The sequence below is a fragment of the Cricetulus griseus genome, chromosome 6, assembly GCF_003668045.3.
Source record: "Cricetulus griseus strain 17A/GY chromosome 6, alternate assembly CriGri-PICRH-1.0, whole genome shotgun sequence".
Lineage (NCBI taxonomy): Eukaryota > Metazoa > Chordata > Mammalia > Rodentia > Cricetidae > Cricetulus > Cricetulus griseus.
Window position 1 is genome coordinate 38,408,141 of NC_048599.1, and position 14,897 is coordinate 38,423,037.

The 14,897-nt window shown below is 36.8% G+C and overlaps 1 protein-coding gene across 1 annotated transcript in view; it reads right to left on the minus strand.

The window, feature by feature from the left end:
* The window catches only part of Macrod2 (mono-ADP ribosylhydrolase 2), a 1,968,760-nt gene that overhangs the window by 1,910,999 nt on the left and 42,864 nt on the right, over positions 1-14,897 (minus strand). The window contains exon 3 of the mRNA XM_035446323.1: positions 3,853-3,960. Coding sequence (XP_035302214.1) covers positions 3,853-3,960 — 108 coding nt within the window. The remainder of the gene's footprint in view (positions 1-3,852; positions 3,961-14,897) is intronic.

Sequence of the window (14,897 nt, forward strand, 5' to 3'; positions counted from 1 at the left end):
TCTGTCATGTTGCCTTGTATCCCTGAAAGCTAACAGCTGTGCCTCTCCTTTCATACTAGGCCAACAAACAGCACAGCAGAGATCTGTAAATAGAGCCATTACCTGTACATTTGATATTTATTTCCTATCCACCCAGGAACTACCTGATGAGCCAGTCCATGTGAGCACAGCCAAATTAGAATCATCACAGCCAGAGAGGTAGAAGGATATAAAAATTGATTCTTACCTTCAGATTAACTCATCATAATCATGTACACTATGCAACACCTATGAGAAAACTACACACAGAAGGAAAGGGAAGATAAAATGAAGTAGAAGCAAAATAGTGACTTAAGGATGTTATTCTAACAATACTGTATTTTATGTCAATAAAAATTACCCAATAAATATTTTTATTGATTGATTAAATAAATGATTTTTAAAACCAAAGCCAAACAGCTTTACTGCATCAAGTTCCTAGTGCAGAATATGCTATTGCAGGTATGATAAATTCAATTTTATGAAGTTCAATTTAACAATATAAAGTTTGAGTATATATTTTTATGGTTTTATTTTCATTGATTCTTTGTGGATGTCACATGATGCATTCTGATCCCACTTTTCTCCCCATCCCCCTGCATCTGCCCTCTGCTCTTGTAACCCACCTCCCTCCAACACAAAAGAAACTTTAAAAGAAAAAACAAACAAAACAACAAAGAGGAAAAGAATCTCATTGTGGAAGTTGAAGTCCATTGAGTTACACAGTCTAGCCTTTAATCCATTCATCACCACTTGCAATACTCACTGCCACTAGTCATTGGTCTGGCTCCAGGCCTCTGGCTTCCTCTGGCTCTCTATTGTTGTCCTGTGTCATGGAGATCCTGTTATTTTGGATCCATAGGTTCGTCCCCTTCATATGTTCCAACAGTTTATAGATAAGGTGGATATTGGGGTGGGCTAATCATAGGCATGGCCCTGGGCCTGAGTGGTAGCTGGGTTAGTCAGCCCACCAGCTCTCTCTCATTTTCACCTCTCCAGCCCTACCTTGGCTAGACACCTAATGCAGCCTACAGCAAGGGGCAGGCTCAGTTCTCTTGCCTTCGGGTCCTCAGCTTCAGATTACCCACACTCAGGTACACTACCAGGGCCAGGCTCTACTGTGTTCGAGCAGGTGAGGTGCAAGGCCCTCATTGCTATAGAGGATACACAAGGGTAGCAGAGAGGTGGGGTCAGAGCTCCTCTCACACTCTTTTGATAACACAGGTCATGGGCATAAACAGAGATTTCAGCTGCAGCAGGACCATGGATCAGACATGGCCCTCAACAGCAGCTTAGGCCCAGATGCCACCATGATTCCAGATGGCAGCAAAGGCCACACAAATCAGTATGGCCTTGGCAGCAGCATGATCTTCAAACACCAACATGGTCTCAGGTGGCTGACCAGATCCTAGTCATCCACGGTGGTAACAGGGGCCACAGACATCAACTGAGACCCTGGCTTCTGTAGAGAGCTATGGACCCAGACATGGCCCTCAGCAGCAGACCTGAACTGGATGATACAATGGCCCCAGGTTATAGAGCTGGCCATGCAAATTGGCTTTGTCCTCGTGGCAGCACAGTACACAGACATCAGCATGGTCACAGGTTATGGCCTAGATACTGTGCATCCATGTGGCCTTTAGTGGCAACATGGGCCAGGGATATCAATACAGAGCCCAGCTGTGGCAGGACCACAGACCCAGACATGGTCCTAGATAGCAGCCTGGGCCCAGTTGTCTCCATGGCCCCAGGTGGCAGTGCAGGCCACCCAGATGTACATAGCCCTGAAGCAGCATGACCCTTGGACACTATTATGGCCCCAGGTAGCAGTCTTGAATATCTCTTAAAAGCATAAAGTCAAGATATTGCTATGGTGGTGAGAGAGTAAATGAAAAGGGTACCATTATGTGCTTCATGGAAAACAGCAAACACGGTTAATAGAACCCAAGAAAAGTTACTGTTACTATCAAGTGAACAAGGTAAATTCAGTGTTATGTTAACAAGGAGAAAAGGTGGCAATTAAAATCACTGACTGAAAAGTTCAAAAACATACTGTAATGTTGGAGGCACATTTATAAAAAACCTTCACATCTTAAATATTTTATAATTAAAGTTCATACATTTATAGAAATTCTGGCACAGTGCAACTCACTAACCACAGAGATATCTAATCCAAATTCTATCCCAGTGTTCATGGATACTTTCCAACTCTGATTTCTACATAGGCCCCATAGAACAGAAGAAAAGAGCTTGAAACTGAGGGCCACAAAACGCAACCCATGGGGTCTACACATAAGGAAGATCTGAGCCTGTGAGATGACAGAAGGGTAAAAATCAAACCAAAACAAGGCAGCTAGATTGGATAGAGGTGAAACAATCCACACTCCTTTTTAAATAGGAAATGACATCTCAAAAGGCAACAGAAGCATCAGAGAAGAAAGGAAGCATTAGAAGAGAAAGGAAACTGAGCCCTGGTTTGGCAAAGTGTACACTTTACAAAGCAACTGGCACCCAATTCTGAAGGAAGAGCAAGCTCACAAGACTACCAGCCACCTTCTAGAGCCCGGGAACTCTGCCATGTGCTGAATCAGGATCTTGCAGGTCTTACTCTGTTCACCTCCAAGGCTTTTTCTACTACCTTGTGGGAACTGACATCAGAGGTAATCTTGAGACAACACTGCACTTACCTGAACCCTATGCTCTGGAAAACAATGGCAGTCAGGAAATCCCACACATTCTTTTGAATCCTGGGAGATGGCTAACTATAAACCAGCATTCTTCCTCTTGGCTTACAGAAAACTCACAGGAGACTATCTTGTAACCTCTGACAAGTCTGACACAATCAGTCCAAATTCCCATCCTGTCTCCATTAACTCATTAAGCCTGTGTCACAGACTTCACCAAACTGAAGTCCATCTTCTCTCCTTGCTCTAAATCCCTGAATTTTGAGCCACCATGATTAATGAAAACCCACCACTTTCTAATGGCTCCTGTCTATTGAATCCTATCATTCAATTCCCCACAGCCATATCTTTCTGCACTTTTTTTTACAACTTCCTGTAAAAGAAAGAACTTTTCTGCTTTATCTTTTTAGATACTTAAAGATCTTCTGGGTCAAATAGTTCTTCCTACTTCAATTCTATTCAACTGTCCATGGTCACCATCCTCCTCCATTAAAAAGCCTGAGATTAAAGACTGCCTTTACCTAAGTCAATACCTACTTTTGTTTGACACTTTCAACCTACAAAGGTTTAACTTTCTAAAACACAAACCATAATTCCCACTTATTAATATTTATCCTGATAGAATCACAGTAGCTACATCCTTTTGAAATATAACAACACAAGAAAATTCATAGGAGACAAAAACAACATAAATAACATGCTGTCATATTTCCTTCAATATTTAAGGAAGAAAATTATACATTAAAATATGCTAGTAAATGCATTTTATGAAAATGAAAACTTACAAACAAGCAAGGTTTTGAAATCAGAGAAATAATTTCTTCACATTTCCCTTTTGGCTGATACAATATCATTGTATCTTTAGACTTAATTCAAAGAGGAAAAAAAGATAGCTGAACTACTACTTCCCATTAACTCAAACATGAGACCAGTAATCATATAATTACTAAAATTCTTTCTGAAGAACTCTTCACAACAGTTCGTTATTTCTCCAGCAGTCCAAGACTCTTAATTGGATACATAAAAAAATCCTCAATGTTTTTAATCACAAAGAAAAATATTTAAAGCATTCCTATACACAGACAGTTTGGAAAATGTTTTGAGCTCGTAAAGGCATAGCAAAGAAAATACAGAAAAGTAGACCACTCACCGGCATTGACTATTGCATCCACCTCTAGTAACGTGATGTCACCTCTGTAGAGAGAAACCTTTTCACTCAAACTTTTCTTCATTTGTGGTGTTTCCTGAGTACTTTCTTCTGTAATAAAAAGAGATACATATGGTATTACAATGGTAATATCCCTAACTTAATCAACATCTTTTTTTGTATATGCATGTGTATGCTCATGTTAAGGGGATACATTACTGTTCCTTGGTGCAAGTGTGGAGGTCACAGGACCACATTCCAGTCTGTCCTCACCTTCTACCTTGTTTTGAAACAGGGTCTTACTGCATGTACCAAGATAGCTGGACCTCAGCTTCCAGGGATTCTCCTATCACTGCTCCCATCTTCCCATGGGATCACTAGGCTTAGGAACTCAGGCACATCCGAGTATTTTATGTGGGTTCTGGTGATTCAAACTCAGGTCCTCATGTTTGAATAGCAAGAGCCTTTACTCACTAAGCCATCTCTCCCAGCACTAATCAACTGCTTTATAATCAGGACAACTGAAAAGCTAATCTGAGTCACAGAGTTATAAAGGAATATTTCAAATATGTGTAAGTACCAGGAGTGTAGCTTATTCTCTATTTATATTCTATTTTAAATATAAATTCACTGTTTATATCAGTGGTCGGTTGGGATTTTTGAGCATCTTTAGGTTACATCTTTGGTCATTAAAAAATTAATGTTATCAATTTTATTATGAAGACATTACTTGAATATGAAATTATGCTCTATTATATTCATAAGGAAAAGAGATGTGCAACTACAGAAAGAAAGCAGATTTCACAGTGAAGGCTCATTTCTTCTTTTTCCAGTTATTTAAAAGAACCCTTAGAAACATTTATTTGACCATTTAGAATCAGCTCTTTCCTATGTTTAAAAGATGTCTCTCAAGATAGGACACCTCAAGGAGAAGATCTGAACTCTTGAAAATGCTCTTTTCTTATCACATTGTTTTTAACCTTTTGCTCTACAAGACAATGTTACCAAGAAGGAGAAATAGTGCCATCCAACACACAGAGACAGAAAGCTGTTCTAAAACCTGACACATTGTTACATACTTGAAAGTCATACTATTAATATGAATTGTCATTTATTTTAATAAAAAGTAAACCCACTTAACAAAGAAACCTGAATAAATGCTTTAAAATACACAAAGATTGTGTATAAAAGTGCTCATATTATATTTTAATAAAAACATATGTAAACTTAAATTTAAGTTTTTATGAAATATGCACACCTTTTATTGAGGATTATAATGCTATCCACTCACTAAAACACTCTCAGATAAGCATATAATTTTAAAGTATTTAAGAAATAAGTGATAAAGACTAAATCGCCTACATTCTCTTTGGAGCTGTCCTAGTTTGGTTTCTTTCTTGTTGTGACAAACACTATGACCAAACCAAGCTGGAGGAGGAAAGGTTTTATTTCCTCTCACACTTACAGTCCACCATCAGGATAGGTCAGGACAGGAACTCAAATCAGGAACCTGGTTGGCATGAACTGAAGCAGAGACCATGGAGGAACACTGATTAAGGCTTGCTTTCTCTGACTTGCTCAGTTAATTCTGTTAAACAATGTAGGGCCTCACCTAGGAGTCACACCACTCACAGTGGGCAGGGCCCTCCCAAATCAATCATCAATCAAGAAAATGCCCCCAAAGACATGCCCATAGGTTAATTTGATGGAGACAATTCAATTCCTACTACAGAAAGACCATAATTTCCACATCCCATCAGTAACTATTTTTTAGGGCTTTTAAATTTAAAAACTCTGATTTCCAGTTAAAGTTTACTGGACTGCAATAAATATTTGATGGCTTCTGCAGACCATCCTAAGTATCTGCATCAATGAAAATCTATAAATTACAAGACTCTTCACTGAAGCTAAGTGTCAGAACTCCAATAGGTATTAAATTAGCTAGGGCTTCACAAAGAAAACAAAATTTATTTGTATTTGGGAGGTCACAAAATAGACTTATAAGCTATTCTCCACTTTTAAGATATAGGTCTATAAAATTAAGGCCCTATTTTCTCATGGAGTGTTTCATATGCAGGACTACATTTGTAGTGATGCTAAGTTGCTAGATATTGGTAGGATTTGAGAACATTAAGCCTGGACCCCTCCTTCACACCCAATAGCTTATCAAACCAAGGAATAAAAATGCAGGACTCTTAAGAACTGGTCAGAGCAATGAAATTGGACTTGAGTCCTATCTCTGGCTGTTGGGGGCAACGTGACATTTTGAGCTGCACAGAATGGCATTAATTAATAACAGTTAAACTTGGTTCCAAGGGCCTTAAACTTTAAAAGATCACTGTATAACAAGAGGTTCTGTGGGAAAAAAACCAAGATAGGTATTGTATCATGTTGTGTTCATCCCTCCCCTCACCCTTGTAAGGTACAATACAAACTGACTTGTCAATCATCTGGATAGGAAAATGTCCCCAAGAAAAAGTTGCCAATTCTAGAGATTTTTAAAACTATATTGAAAAAATGTGTAAGTCTGCAAAAAATGAAAAATTGGCACAATTCTCTCATGGGTAGAATCATAGCTTCTGCCAATATGGATTCTTTGACTACTTCTTCCTTTCCTATTTTTTATACATTTTATTTCCTTTGTAGTGCTCTAGCTAAGACTGCAAGCACTATACTGAATAGGAATGGAGGGAATGGGCATCCTGCCACTGATGTTAGTGTACTGTTTTGAATTTTTCTCCATTTTGCATGATGATTGCTATCATTTACAGATTTTGTCATTTACAGATTTCACTAAGTGGAGTTGTATTCTCTCCATTTCTAGTCTCTCCAGGTCTTTTGTTATGTTGGAGTCTGTCTTTCTGCATCTAGAGATGACCATGTGATTTTTTTCCTGTGTTCACCTATGTGAAAAATCATATTTATTGACTTCCAAATGTTGAAAGTGATTGTATGTCCAGAATGAAGCCAATTTGATCATGCTGTTTTTGATGTGTTATCGAATTCAGTTTTAAAGTGTTATGTTAAGAAACTTGGCAAATATATTCATCAGGAAAATCAGCCTATAATTTTGTTGTTGTTATGTCATTATCTGGTTTTAATGTAAGGATAATGATAGTTTCTTAAAGGCTGCAAATGTCCCTTTTTTTGAGATTCACCTGCCTCTGCCTTCCAAGGCATGTGCCACCATCACCTGGCCATTTTCTATTCCTATGGCATAATTTTTCAAGTACTGTTTTAAAGTCCAGGTAGAATTCTGTGCATAATACATCTGGTCAGGAACAGTCTTTAGTTGGGGGAGCTTTTAGTTGCTGCATCAATCTCATTACATTTTATAGATTTGTTTATGTACTTCATCTTGATTTAATTGTAGTATGTCATATGAATCTATAAAAACATTCAATTATTTTAGGTTTTCCAGTTTAGTTGAAAATAAATTTTGAGTGCCCAACTGAATTTCTTGATATCTGTTGTAATAGTGCACTTCCTATTTCTAACATTATTAGTTTGTGTCTTCTCTTTTGTCTTTGAGTTAATTTTACTAAGTTTTTGCTTTTGTTTTTCCAATGTCTTGGGGTATATTATCAGATTGTTTGAGAATTTGTTTTAAGGATTCATTTACTAATTTTATGATTTGTGTGTATGAGGGATGCCCATAGAGATCAGAAGACCGCACCTAATCTCCTGGAATTGGAGTTACAGATGGTTGTAATCTTCTGGAAACCAAAGTCTGGTATTCTTCAGGAACAGCAAGCAGTCTTAACTATGGAACCAGCTCTCCAAGCACTTGATTGTACTTAAAGCCACAAACTTCCCTCTCAGGACTGCCTTCATCATATTCTACAAGATTGTATACTGCATTTTCATGTAATTCTTGAAATTTTTAATTTCTTTATTTCTTCAATGATTCATTCATCACTTAACAAGGTGTCATTTAGTCCCATGAGTCTGTATATTTCTATAGTTTCTCTTGCAGCTGATTTCTAGCCTTATTCCATTATGGTATGATAAAATAATAAACATTATTCCAATTCATCTGTATCTGCTGAAATTTGATTTGTTTCCTAGTATGTGATATATTCTAGAGAAAGTTCTATGGATTTCTGAGAAGAATGTGTATTCTTTAGAGTTTGAGCAGACTCTTCTGTAGATGCCTGTAAGGTCCACTTGATCTTTAGTATCATTTAATGTTTGTTTGTTTGTATTGGGGGGATTACTTGTTGTTTAGGAGGTCTGGATGATCTAATGGAGACAGTAAAGTATTAAGTCACTATGACTATATATAAATTAGTGTCCTGTGTTTTATGAAACTGGATGACCCTGTGCTCAGTGTGTCTGTTTAGAATTACATCCTCTTGGCAGATTGCTCCTTGATCAGTATGAAGTGCCCTTCTTTATATATGCTGATGAGATATGGGTTAGGTTCAATTTATGATATATTAAGATAGCACTGTGTGTTTTTGGTCTCATTTCCTTGGAAGACCTGTTTTGGTCCCATCCTTTTACTATAAGATGCCATTTGCCCCTTTGATGGAAAGAAGTGTGCATCTTGGAGACAACAAAAAGATTCTACTTTCTAATCCCATCTTCTAGTTCATGTCCTTTGATAAGTGAATTGCAATCATTAATATTCAGAGTTACTATGGAATAACATTTATTCTTGTTATTTTGTGGTGTTTGATTCTGTCTTAGTCATCTTTTATTTAGCAAATGTGTTAGTCTCATTTGTATTTCCCTTAGTAGCCTCTTGGATGTGTTTATTTTTATCCTCAATCTAAAGTATTTACTCCACTATGTTCTGTAGTACTTCTTTGGTAATTATAAACTCCTTTGGCCTGCTCTTATCATGGAAAGATTTCCTTTCCTCTTCAATCAAGACAGATCAGTGTGCTGGACATTACAAGGTGGATTGGCACTTTTCAGAAGTCTTTCCAAGCTCTTCTTGGTCTCAAAAGTTTTGACTGAAAAGTCAGAAGTGATTCTTATGTCTGCTTTTATATGTGCCTCAGCCCTTCTCTCTTGCAGCTTTCAGTACACATTTTTGTTCTGTATATTCAATGTTTTAACTATGATACGATATAGGGACTTCCTTTTATGATCACATTTATTTTGTCTTTTGTGTGCCTTAATATTTGGATGGAGTTCTCTTTTCCTAGATTTTGGACTTACTTTCTATGATTTTTTATTAAAAATATTTTATGTACCTTTGGTATGAAATTATTATTCTATATATGCCCATAATCCATAAATTTTGCTTTTTTATGATGTCAAATTCTTTAATGTTTCATTCATATTTTTAACTTATCATTGATCTTGACTAAATGATCCAGTTCTTTTACTTTAACTTCAAGCTTGTATTGATAAAGCTTTCTGCCAAATTTTATTTGACCTACTGTATTTTCTTCTCATTTCTGTCAGCACTTCAGTTTTCAGTTTGATGTTTCTTCAGTACTTCTTTTTATACAATGCTATTTTCATATATCCAATTGATTTCCTCAATTTCATTTCTGTTTGTGTTCTCTTAGAATTTATTTGTGCTTCCTTTGAGTTGTTTGAACATATTTATAAACATTTTTTGATCCTGAATCATGAATTTCATCTAAGACATTTTCCTCAGGGACTATTATTATGAGACTGGTCGTTTCCAGAGGAAATGATTTTTCATGTTACTTGTGTTTTCCTGCCATCTGGGGGTTAGATATTGATTAAGCATTTTGTTGTTCTTGCTTTACTTCGGGCTGCCTCTCTCATTTCTGTGGAGTTTTTTGCAGTGTTCAGAAGAGATTAGGTTATAGTACACCAGTGGTAATGCTTTTATCCATTATGTCAGTGTTGCTCGCATCAGACTATACTCCTATTCCACTCCATGGGCTGAATTCTGTCTTCAGGAAGAGCCACTATATAAGAGTTGACTCACTCTGATAACAGGGTAGTAATTGATATAAAACAAACACTTTTTAAATTCCAATTATTTTACAAAGAAAGGAGACTGCAACAGTATAGAATACACTAATTTGTTCATTATTGGGCATGAGTAGAAAGGAAAAGAAGAAGTAAGCAATCATGGTGACATTAGTGATTAGTGTTACATTGCTAGACAGGAAGTAGAGGAAGAAGACACAGGAGTTGAAATATTAGAGGGGGAATGGAGAATATGAGATATAGTAGACTAAAAAGAGAGGAGTGAAGATATACACACAGACATCACAAACCATGCCAGCTCCTGGGCTTTACAGAAAAAGTAACAGTAAGAAGGGAAGGTAAGAATAAAGAAAAGAAAATGAAAGAAGACAGTGAGACAAACAGTAAACCATGTAAACAGTAGGTAACAGTGCTAGCCTGATACATTGACCATGAGTATTATATAAATAAGAATAGTTGTAGGAATAACAAGAGCAAAGTGGAGCTAAATGGTGATGAAATCAATGGCCAGTATACTGTTTATTGTATTACAATTGGAAATCTTCTGAATTGTCTTCCTAGACATGCTCCAATTTCTAGTCTGAGTTTATTTTCACCAGTCCTGTTCTTCTCTTAGGGATTCTGCAATTCACTTCTGTGTGGAGTATTCTTATGGAGACAATTGTCTCTGAAATGTGGGTAGCTGAGAAAACTCCACCCAGACATGGTTTCTGTGATCCAGCCGAGCATGCAGTGGATAACTGTGAAGTGCCTGGAGAAAAATGCAGAGGTTGTACTTTATTCCCATTACTTCCTATCTTACTTTCCTATTGGCCAACAATACTTTATCAACCAATAAGATAAACATATACACAGAAGGGCATTCCCCATCATTGAACAAGGGAACATGTCAATGAAAGTACATTCAAACATCAGAAAGGGAAATGGAAGAGAAAAGCAAGACCACAATGTCCAATAAATGCTGGGTATCACAGACACAACGCAAATAATCTATGGAATTCAAGGATTTAAGATTTAACTAACATCATAGAACATCTATCCAATGAAATTAGGGTAGAAATTTTCCTAAATCTAGAGATGTAGACAACCAAACACAACAGGCATTTAGAAATAGAATATGAAATAGACATGACAAGAAAATAATCCTTCTAAAAGCTAAAAGCTATAAGAAACAGTTACCTAGATGGCTCAGTGGGTAAAGCACTTGTCACACAAGCACAATGACCTGAGTTCAGAGCCCACATAAAAGTCAGACACAATAGCATAAGCATCCATAAATCCATAATCCCAGAATTCCATAGTAGCAGAAGGGAATAAGAGGCAGGAGAATTTCCAGCTAGCCTGGAATGCACAAAAGTAAACAAGAGAGACCATGTCTTAAACAAGATAGAACATAAGGACAAACACCAGAAGTTGTCTTTTCACCTCCACATGTGGCCTATGGCATATGTGCATCTGCATACACACACACACACACACACACACACACACACACACACGTCCTGCTTCTATACTAATATTCAGAGTTGTTGTAACTACCCTAAGGCACTTAATGAAACTGAGGCACAAGGAGATTTAAAAACCTACACTGGCCATAAAACTGAGAGTCAAGAGACATTTTAGCCCAGTTGAGTCTGATTCTAGAAGCAATGTGCTTAGTTAATCATGCCTCATGGTCAAGATCAGCCTCACAAGGACATTTTTTAAGACACAAATTCTATAAATAAAAACATACTCCAGGGCTGGGGAGATGTCTTAGTGGTTAAAGCACTTGCTACATAGGTGCAAGGACCAGATTCCCAGAAATGCTGGGTGTAATTCCAGTCTTTAGAAGACAGTCAAGGTACCCCAAGCAAGATTAGCTGTATAGGCAAGCTCCAGGTTCAGCTGAAAGATCTTGCCCCCAGTTAGTAATGTAGAGAGTGATTAAGGAAAAAATTCCCAAGGACAGTCACCAACCCACACACACACACACACACACACACACACACACACACACACACATACAGTCTCTCTCTCTCTCTCTCTCTCTCTCTCTCTCTCTCTCTCTCTCTCTCTCTCTCTCTCCTCTCCCGTCTCCCGTCTCCCTGTCCCTCTCTTTCTCTCTCACACACATACACACCCACCCACCTAAGAAAAAAAGTTTTATACATGGTGCCTTTTTATATTTACCATTTGTGAACTTTAGGTGAGAACTTAGACATTAAAAATGTATATTTTATCATATTACTACAATCTGCTAAAGATATTTTTAACTGTGACAGGACCACATGGTTTGGCTTTTCTTTTACTTTAAAGTTTATGTATAATACTTTATAGGTTTTGTAGGTTGTCCCAACCTACAAAAACAAAGAAACTATTACTGACTTTTTAAAATTATATAAAAGAACTAGAAAAATCAGAAAAATAACATTATTTTAAATTTTCCTCTTTATCATGATTTTACTTCAGAAAATTTTCTATCTGCCAGTTAAGATTAAAAAAAAAGTTATACACATAAGAAACCTCAGTGAGAAGGAGAGTGGGTGTGCTGAGGTGCTGCAGAAAAGAGAAAGAGGGGTTTATTGTACTTTCATTGCCTCTGCTAAAATAGGAATTATAACCCTTACATCCACTGGCCTCTCCTGTCTTCTGAGGTGTATTTGACATCTCCTGATTCCTGCACTCCAAGGCAGGTAGGAAGGCAATATGCAAGACAAAGGGGACCTATAGCTGACCACTTAGGTTCAGTGGTATATAAAACTAACAGAAATAAAGTCATTATCAGAAATACCTGTGAAGAGAGAATATTACTAATCTGAAAGCTTTGGCAGAATTCCTTCTCTGTATCATCTATGCCATCCAGTTAATACTTTATATAACCTTCACTTAGGAAAACTCACTAAGTCATTCGCCTCACCAGGTAACCCAGAAATGACACAACCAACAAAATAGAGTTATACACCTGTGCTCAGAAGACAGATGGGGGAGAGTATGAAGGATGGCATCAGAAGAACCAACACCAGTAGAAAGAAAAGAAAACAGATGGGCCAGGTACCTATGCTAGGCTAACTGGTCAAAACAGGGATGGTGTCCAAGGCCTTCTGCTATATATAAAGCAGAGCCCAAGAAGTCCAATCATATTAAAGAAGCAGAGGTTGAACTGACACAACTGTTCAGAGGTGTTGTTCTTACTTTCTTTGCCTAGTACTAATATAGGCAACAAATATCATAAATTTCTTGACTTACACTGAGTACTCCGTCTGCTAAGTTAAACATTTAAAGCACTAAAATCCATTTCTTTTATCTCCAGTACACTGCTCCTACTTGTATGAAAGCAGTGCTTAATTTTCTTTTGGATTTCCTTAAATATTACAGTGATAATTACTTAAATAGTAATTACTAATCTTGGTTTCTCTTTATTCGCAATTGCTCATTTATTAGTAGTAGTATAATTTACTAACTGAATTGCACTTGGCACTGGGGCAGATGTTATACAACTTAAAACATACAACCACTGTTCACCAAAAACCAGCAGAAAAAAAAAAAGCCAGTGTCCTATTTAATCATCAAGTAGAAACAGATCCATAAGGAAGTTCTCAAAATAACCTTAGCTGAACTAAGGCTGTGCCAATAGAAACAGGGGAGAAGAATACCAGGGATAATACCCCAGAGATATATCTACACAGAATAGGGTCCTGTTGGAGGAGGGAAGCCATAAAATTGCTGGGTAGATTTGCTGGCTTCTGTTCTAGGTTGCTATTGAAAGCAATGTAGGTGGGAGAGGTTGTATGGGAAGAAATATAATTGTGTCAGTCTTGATTATGTTAGCTCCAATTTTCCTATAAAATATAAATATATATATAAATTATCTGGTCAAAAGAAAGAGATTCAGGGTTAGATATTTGGGTTTAGAAACTGACAGATAGTAGTGACCCTGGGCAAGACCATTAAAGGTAGAGCTGAGATGAAAAATGGACCAAAGCCAAAATGCTGGAGAACACCAATCTTTATATATAAGATGAATGGAAAGTACATGAAAAAGACACAATGAACTTAAGACAAGAAAATGCCACCTAGAAATAAAAAGTGATCAACAGCATCACATGTTACAGTCAAGAAACAAACAAACAAACAAACAATACAGAAAAATGTCCTTCTATATATAACCATCATGTCATCACTACTGACCATCACAGGAAGGATTTCAATAAATCCAAAATATGGACAAGTCTACAGCCAAGCCTAGATGTACAACATGTCAGAGAAAGAAGGTGTAAAGAATTTGTGTCCCTGAAGGACCTCACAAAGGACCACCTCAAATCTTCTCCTGTAAAATAAACAATCAAGTTCACTTTTGCTGAAAACTTGGGATCACTTATAATCCATTTATTCTAAGAGCCAAACCTTACCTACATCCATTTTAACCTGTCAAATTCCTGTTTTGAGATCCATTTAATTATTTCCTATTTTATCATAAAATAACATATGGATGTTTTCATGCATAAGTCCTTGAATGCATCACTGATTATTTCTTTGGTTTCAACTAATGCAGAGTTATTAAGTCACATGCAGCCTACATACATTAGAAGTAATGCAGACTGCAAAAACCATACTACTTCATTTAAATAGGAGTAAAAGTGGAATAATACTGACATGTGGTTAAATATTTATTTACTGAAGAATCCAAGGAAATTGGATGCAACATGGAGATGCAACAAAATTAACAGATTAATATACAAGAAACTTTCAAGTTAATCACTTAATATATCTTAGTGAATAATAAAGTCATACACCAAATCAATACAAGTTTCTACCTGGCTTATGATAGTAAGCAGTGAGGAAGTGATCATTTGCTGAGATGACTATAGAAAGGGTAAGGCCTGAAGACGCCATCAGATTAGAAGGCCTTTGTTTATCTGAATATGGCTGTTCATTAGATTCTGTATCTTCCTTAGCTATTACAATTAGTCATGTTGATTCCTATGATTTTGAACAATTTAAATGCTCCTAACTCATATCCAACTGAGTATCAAAATTCTACCAATTCTACTGTAAAAATATCTCAAAGTCATCCCCTCTTCTTGAAGTGTAACATAAAAAATTAAACAAAAAGATAAAATTCCCAGACTGTGTCCTGTCTTATT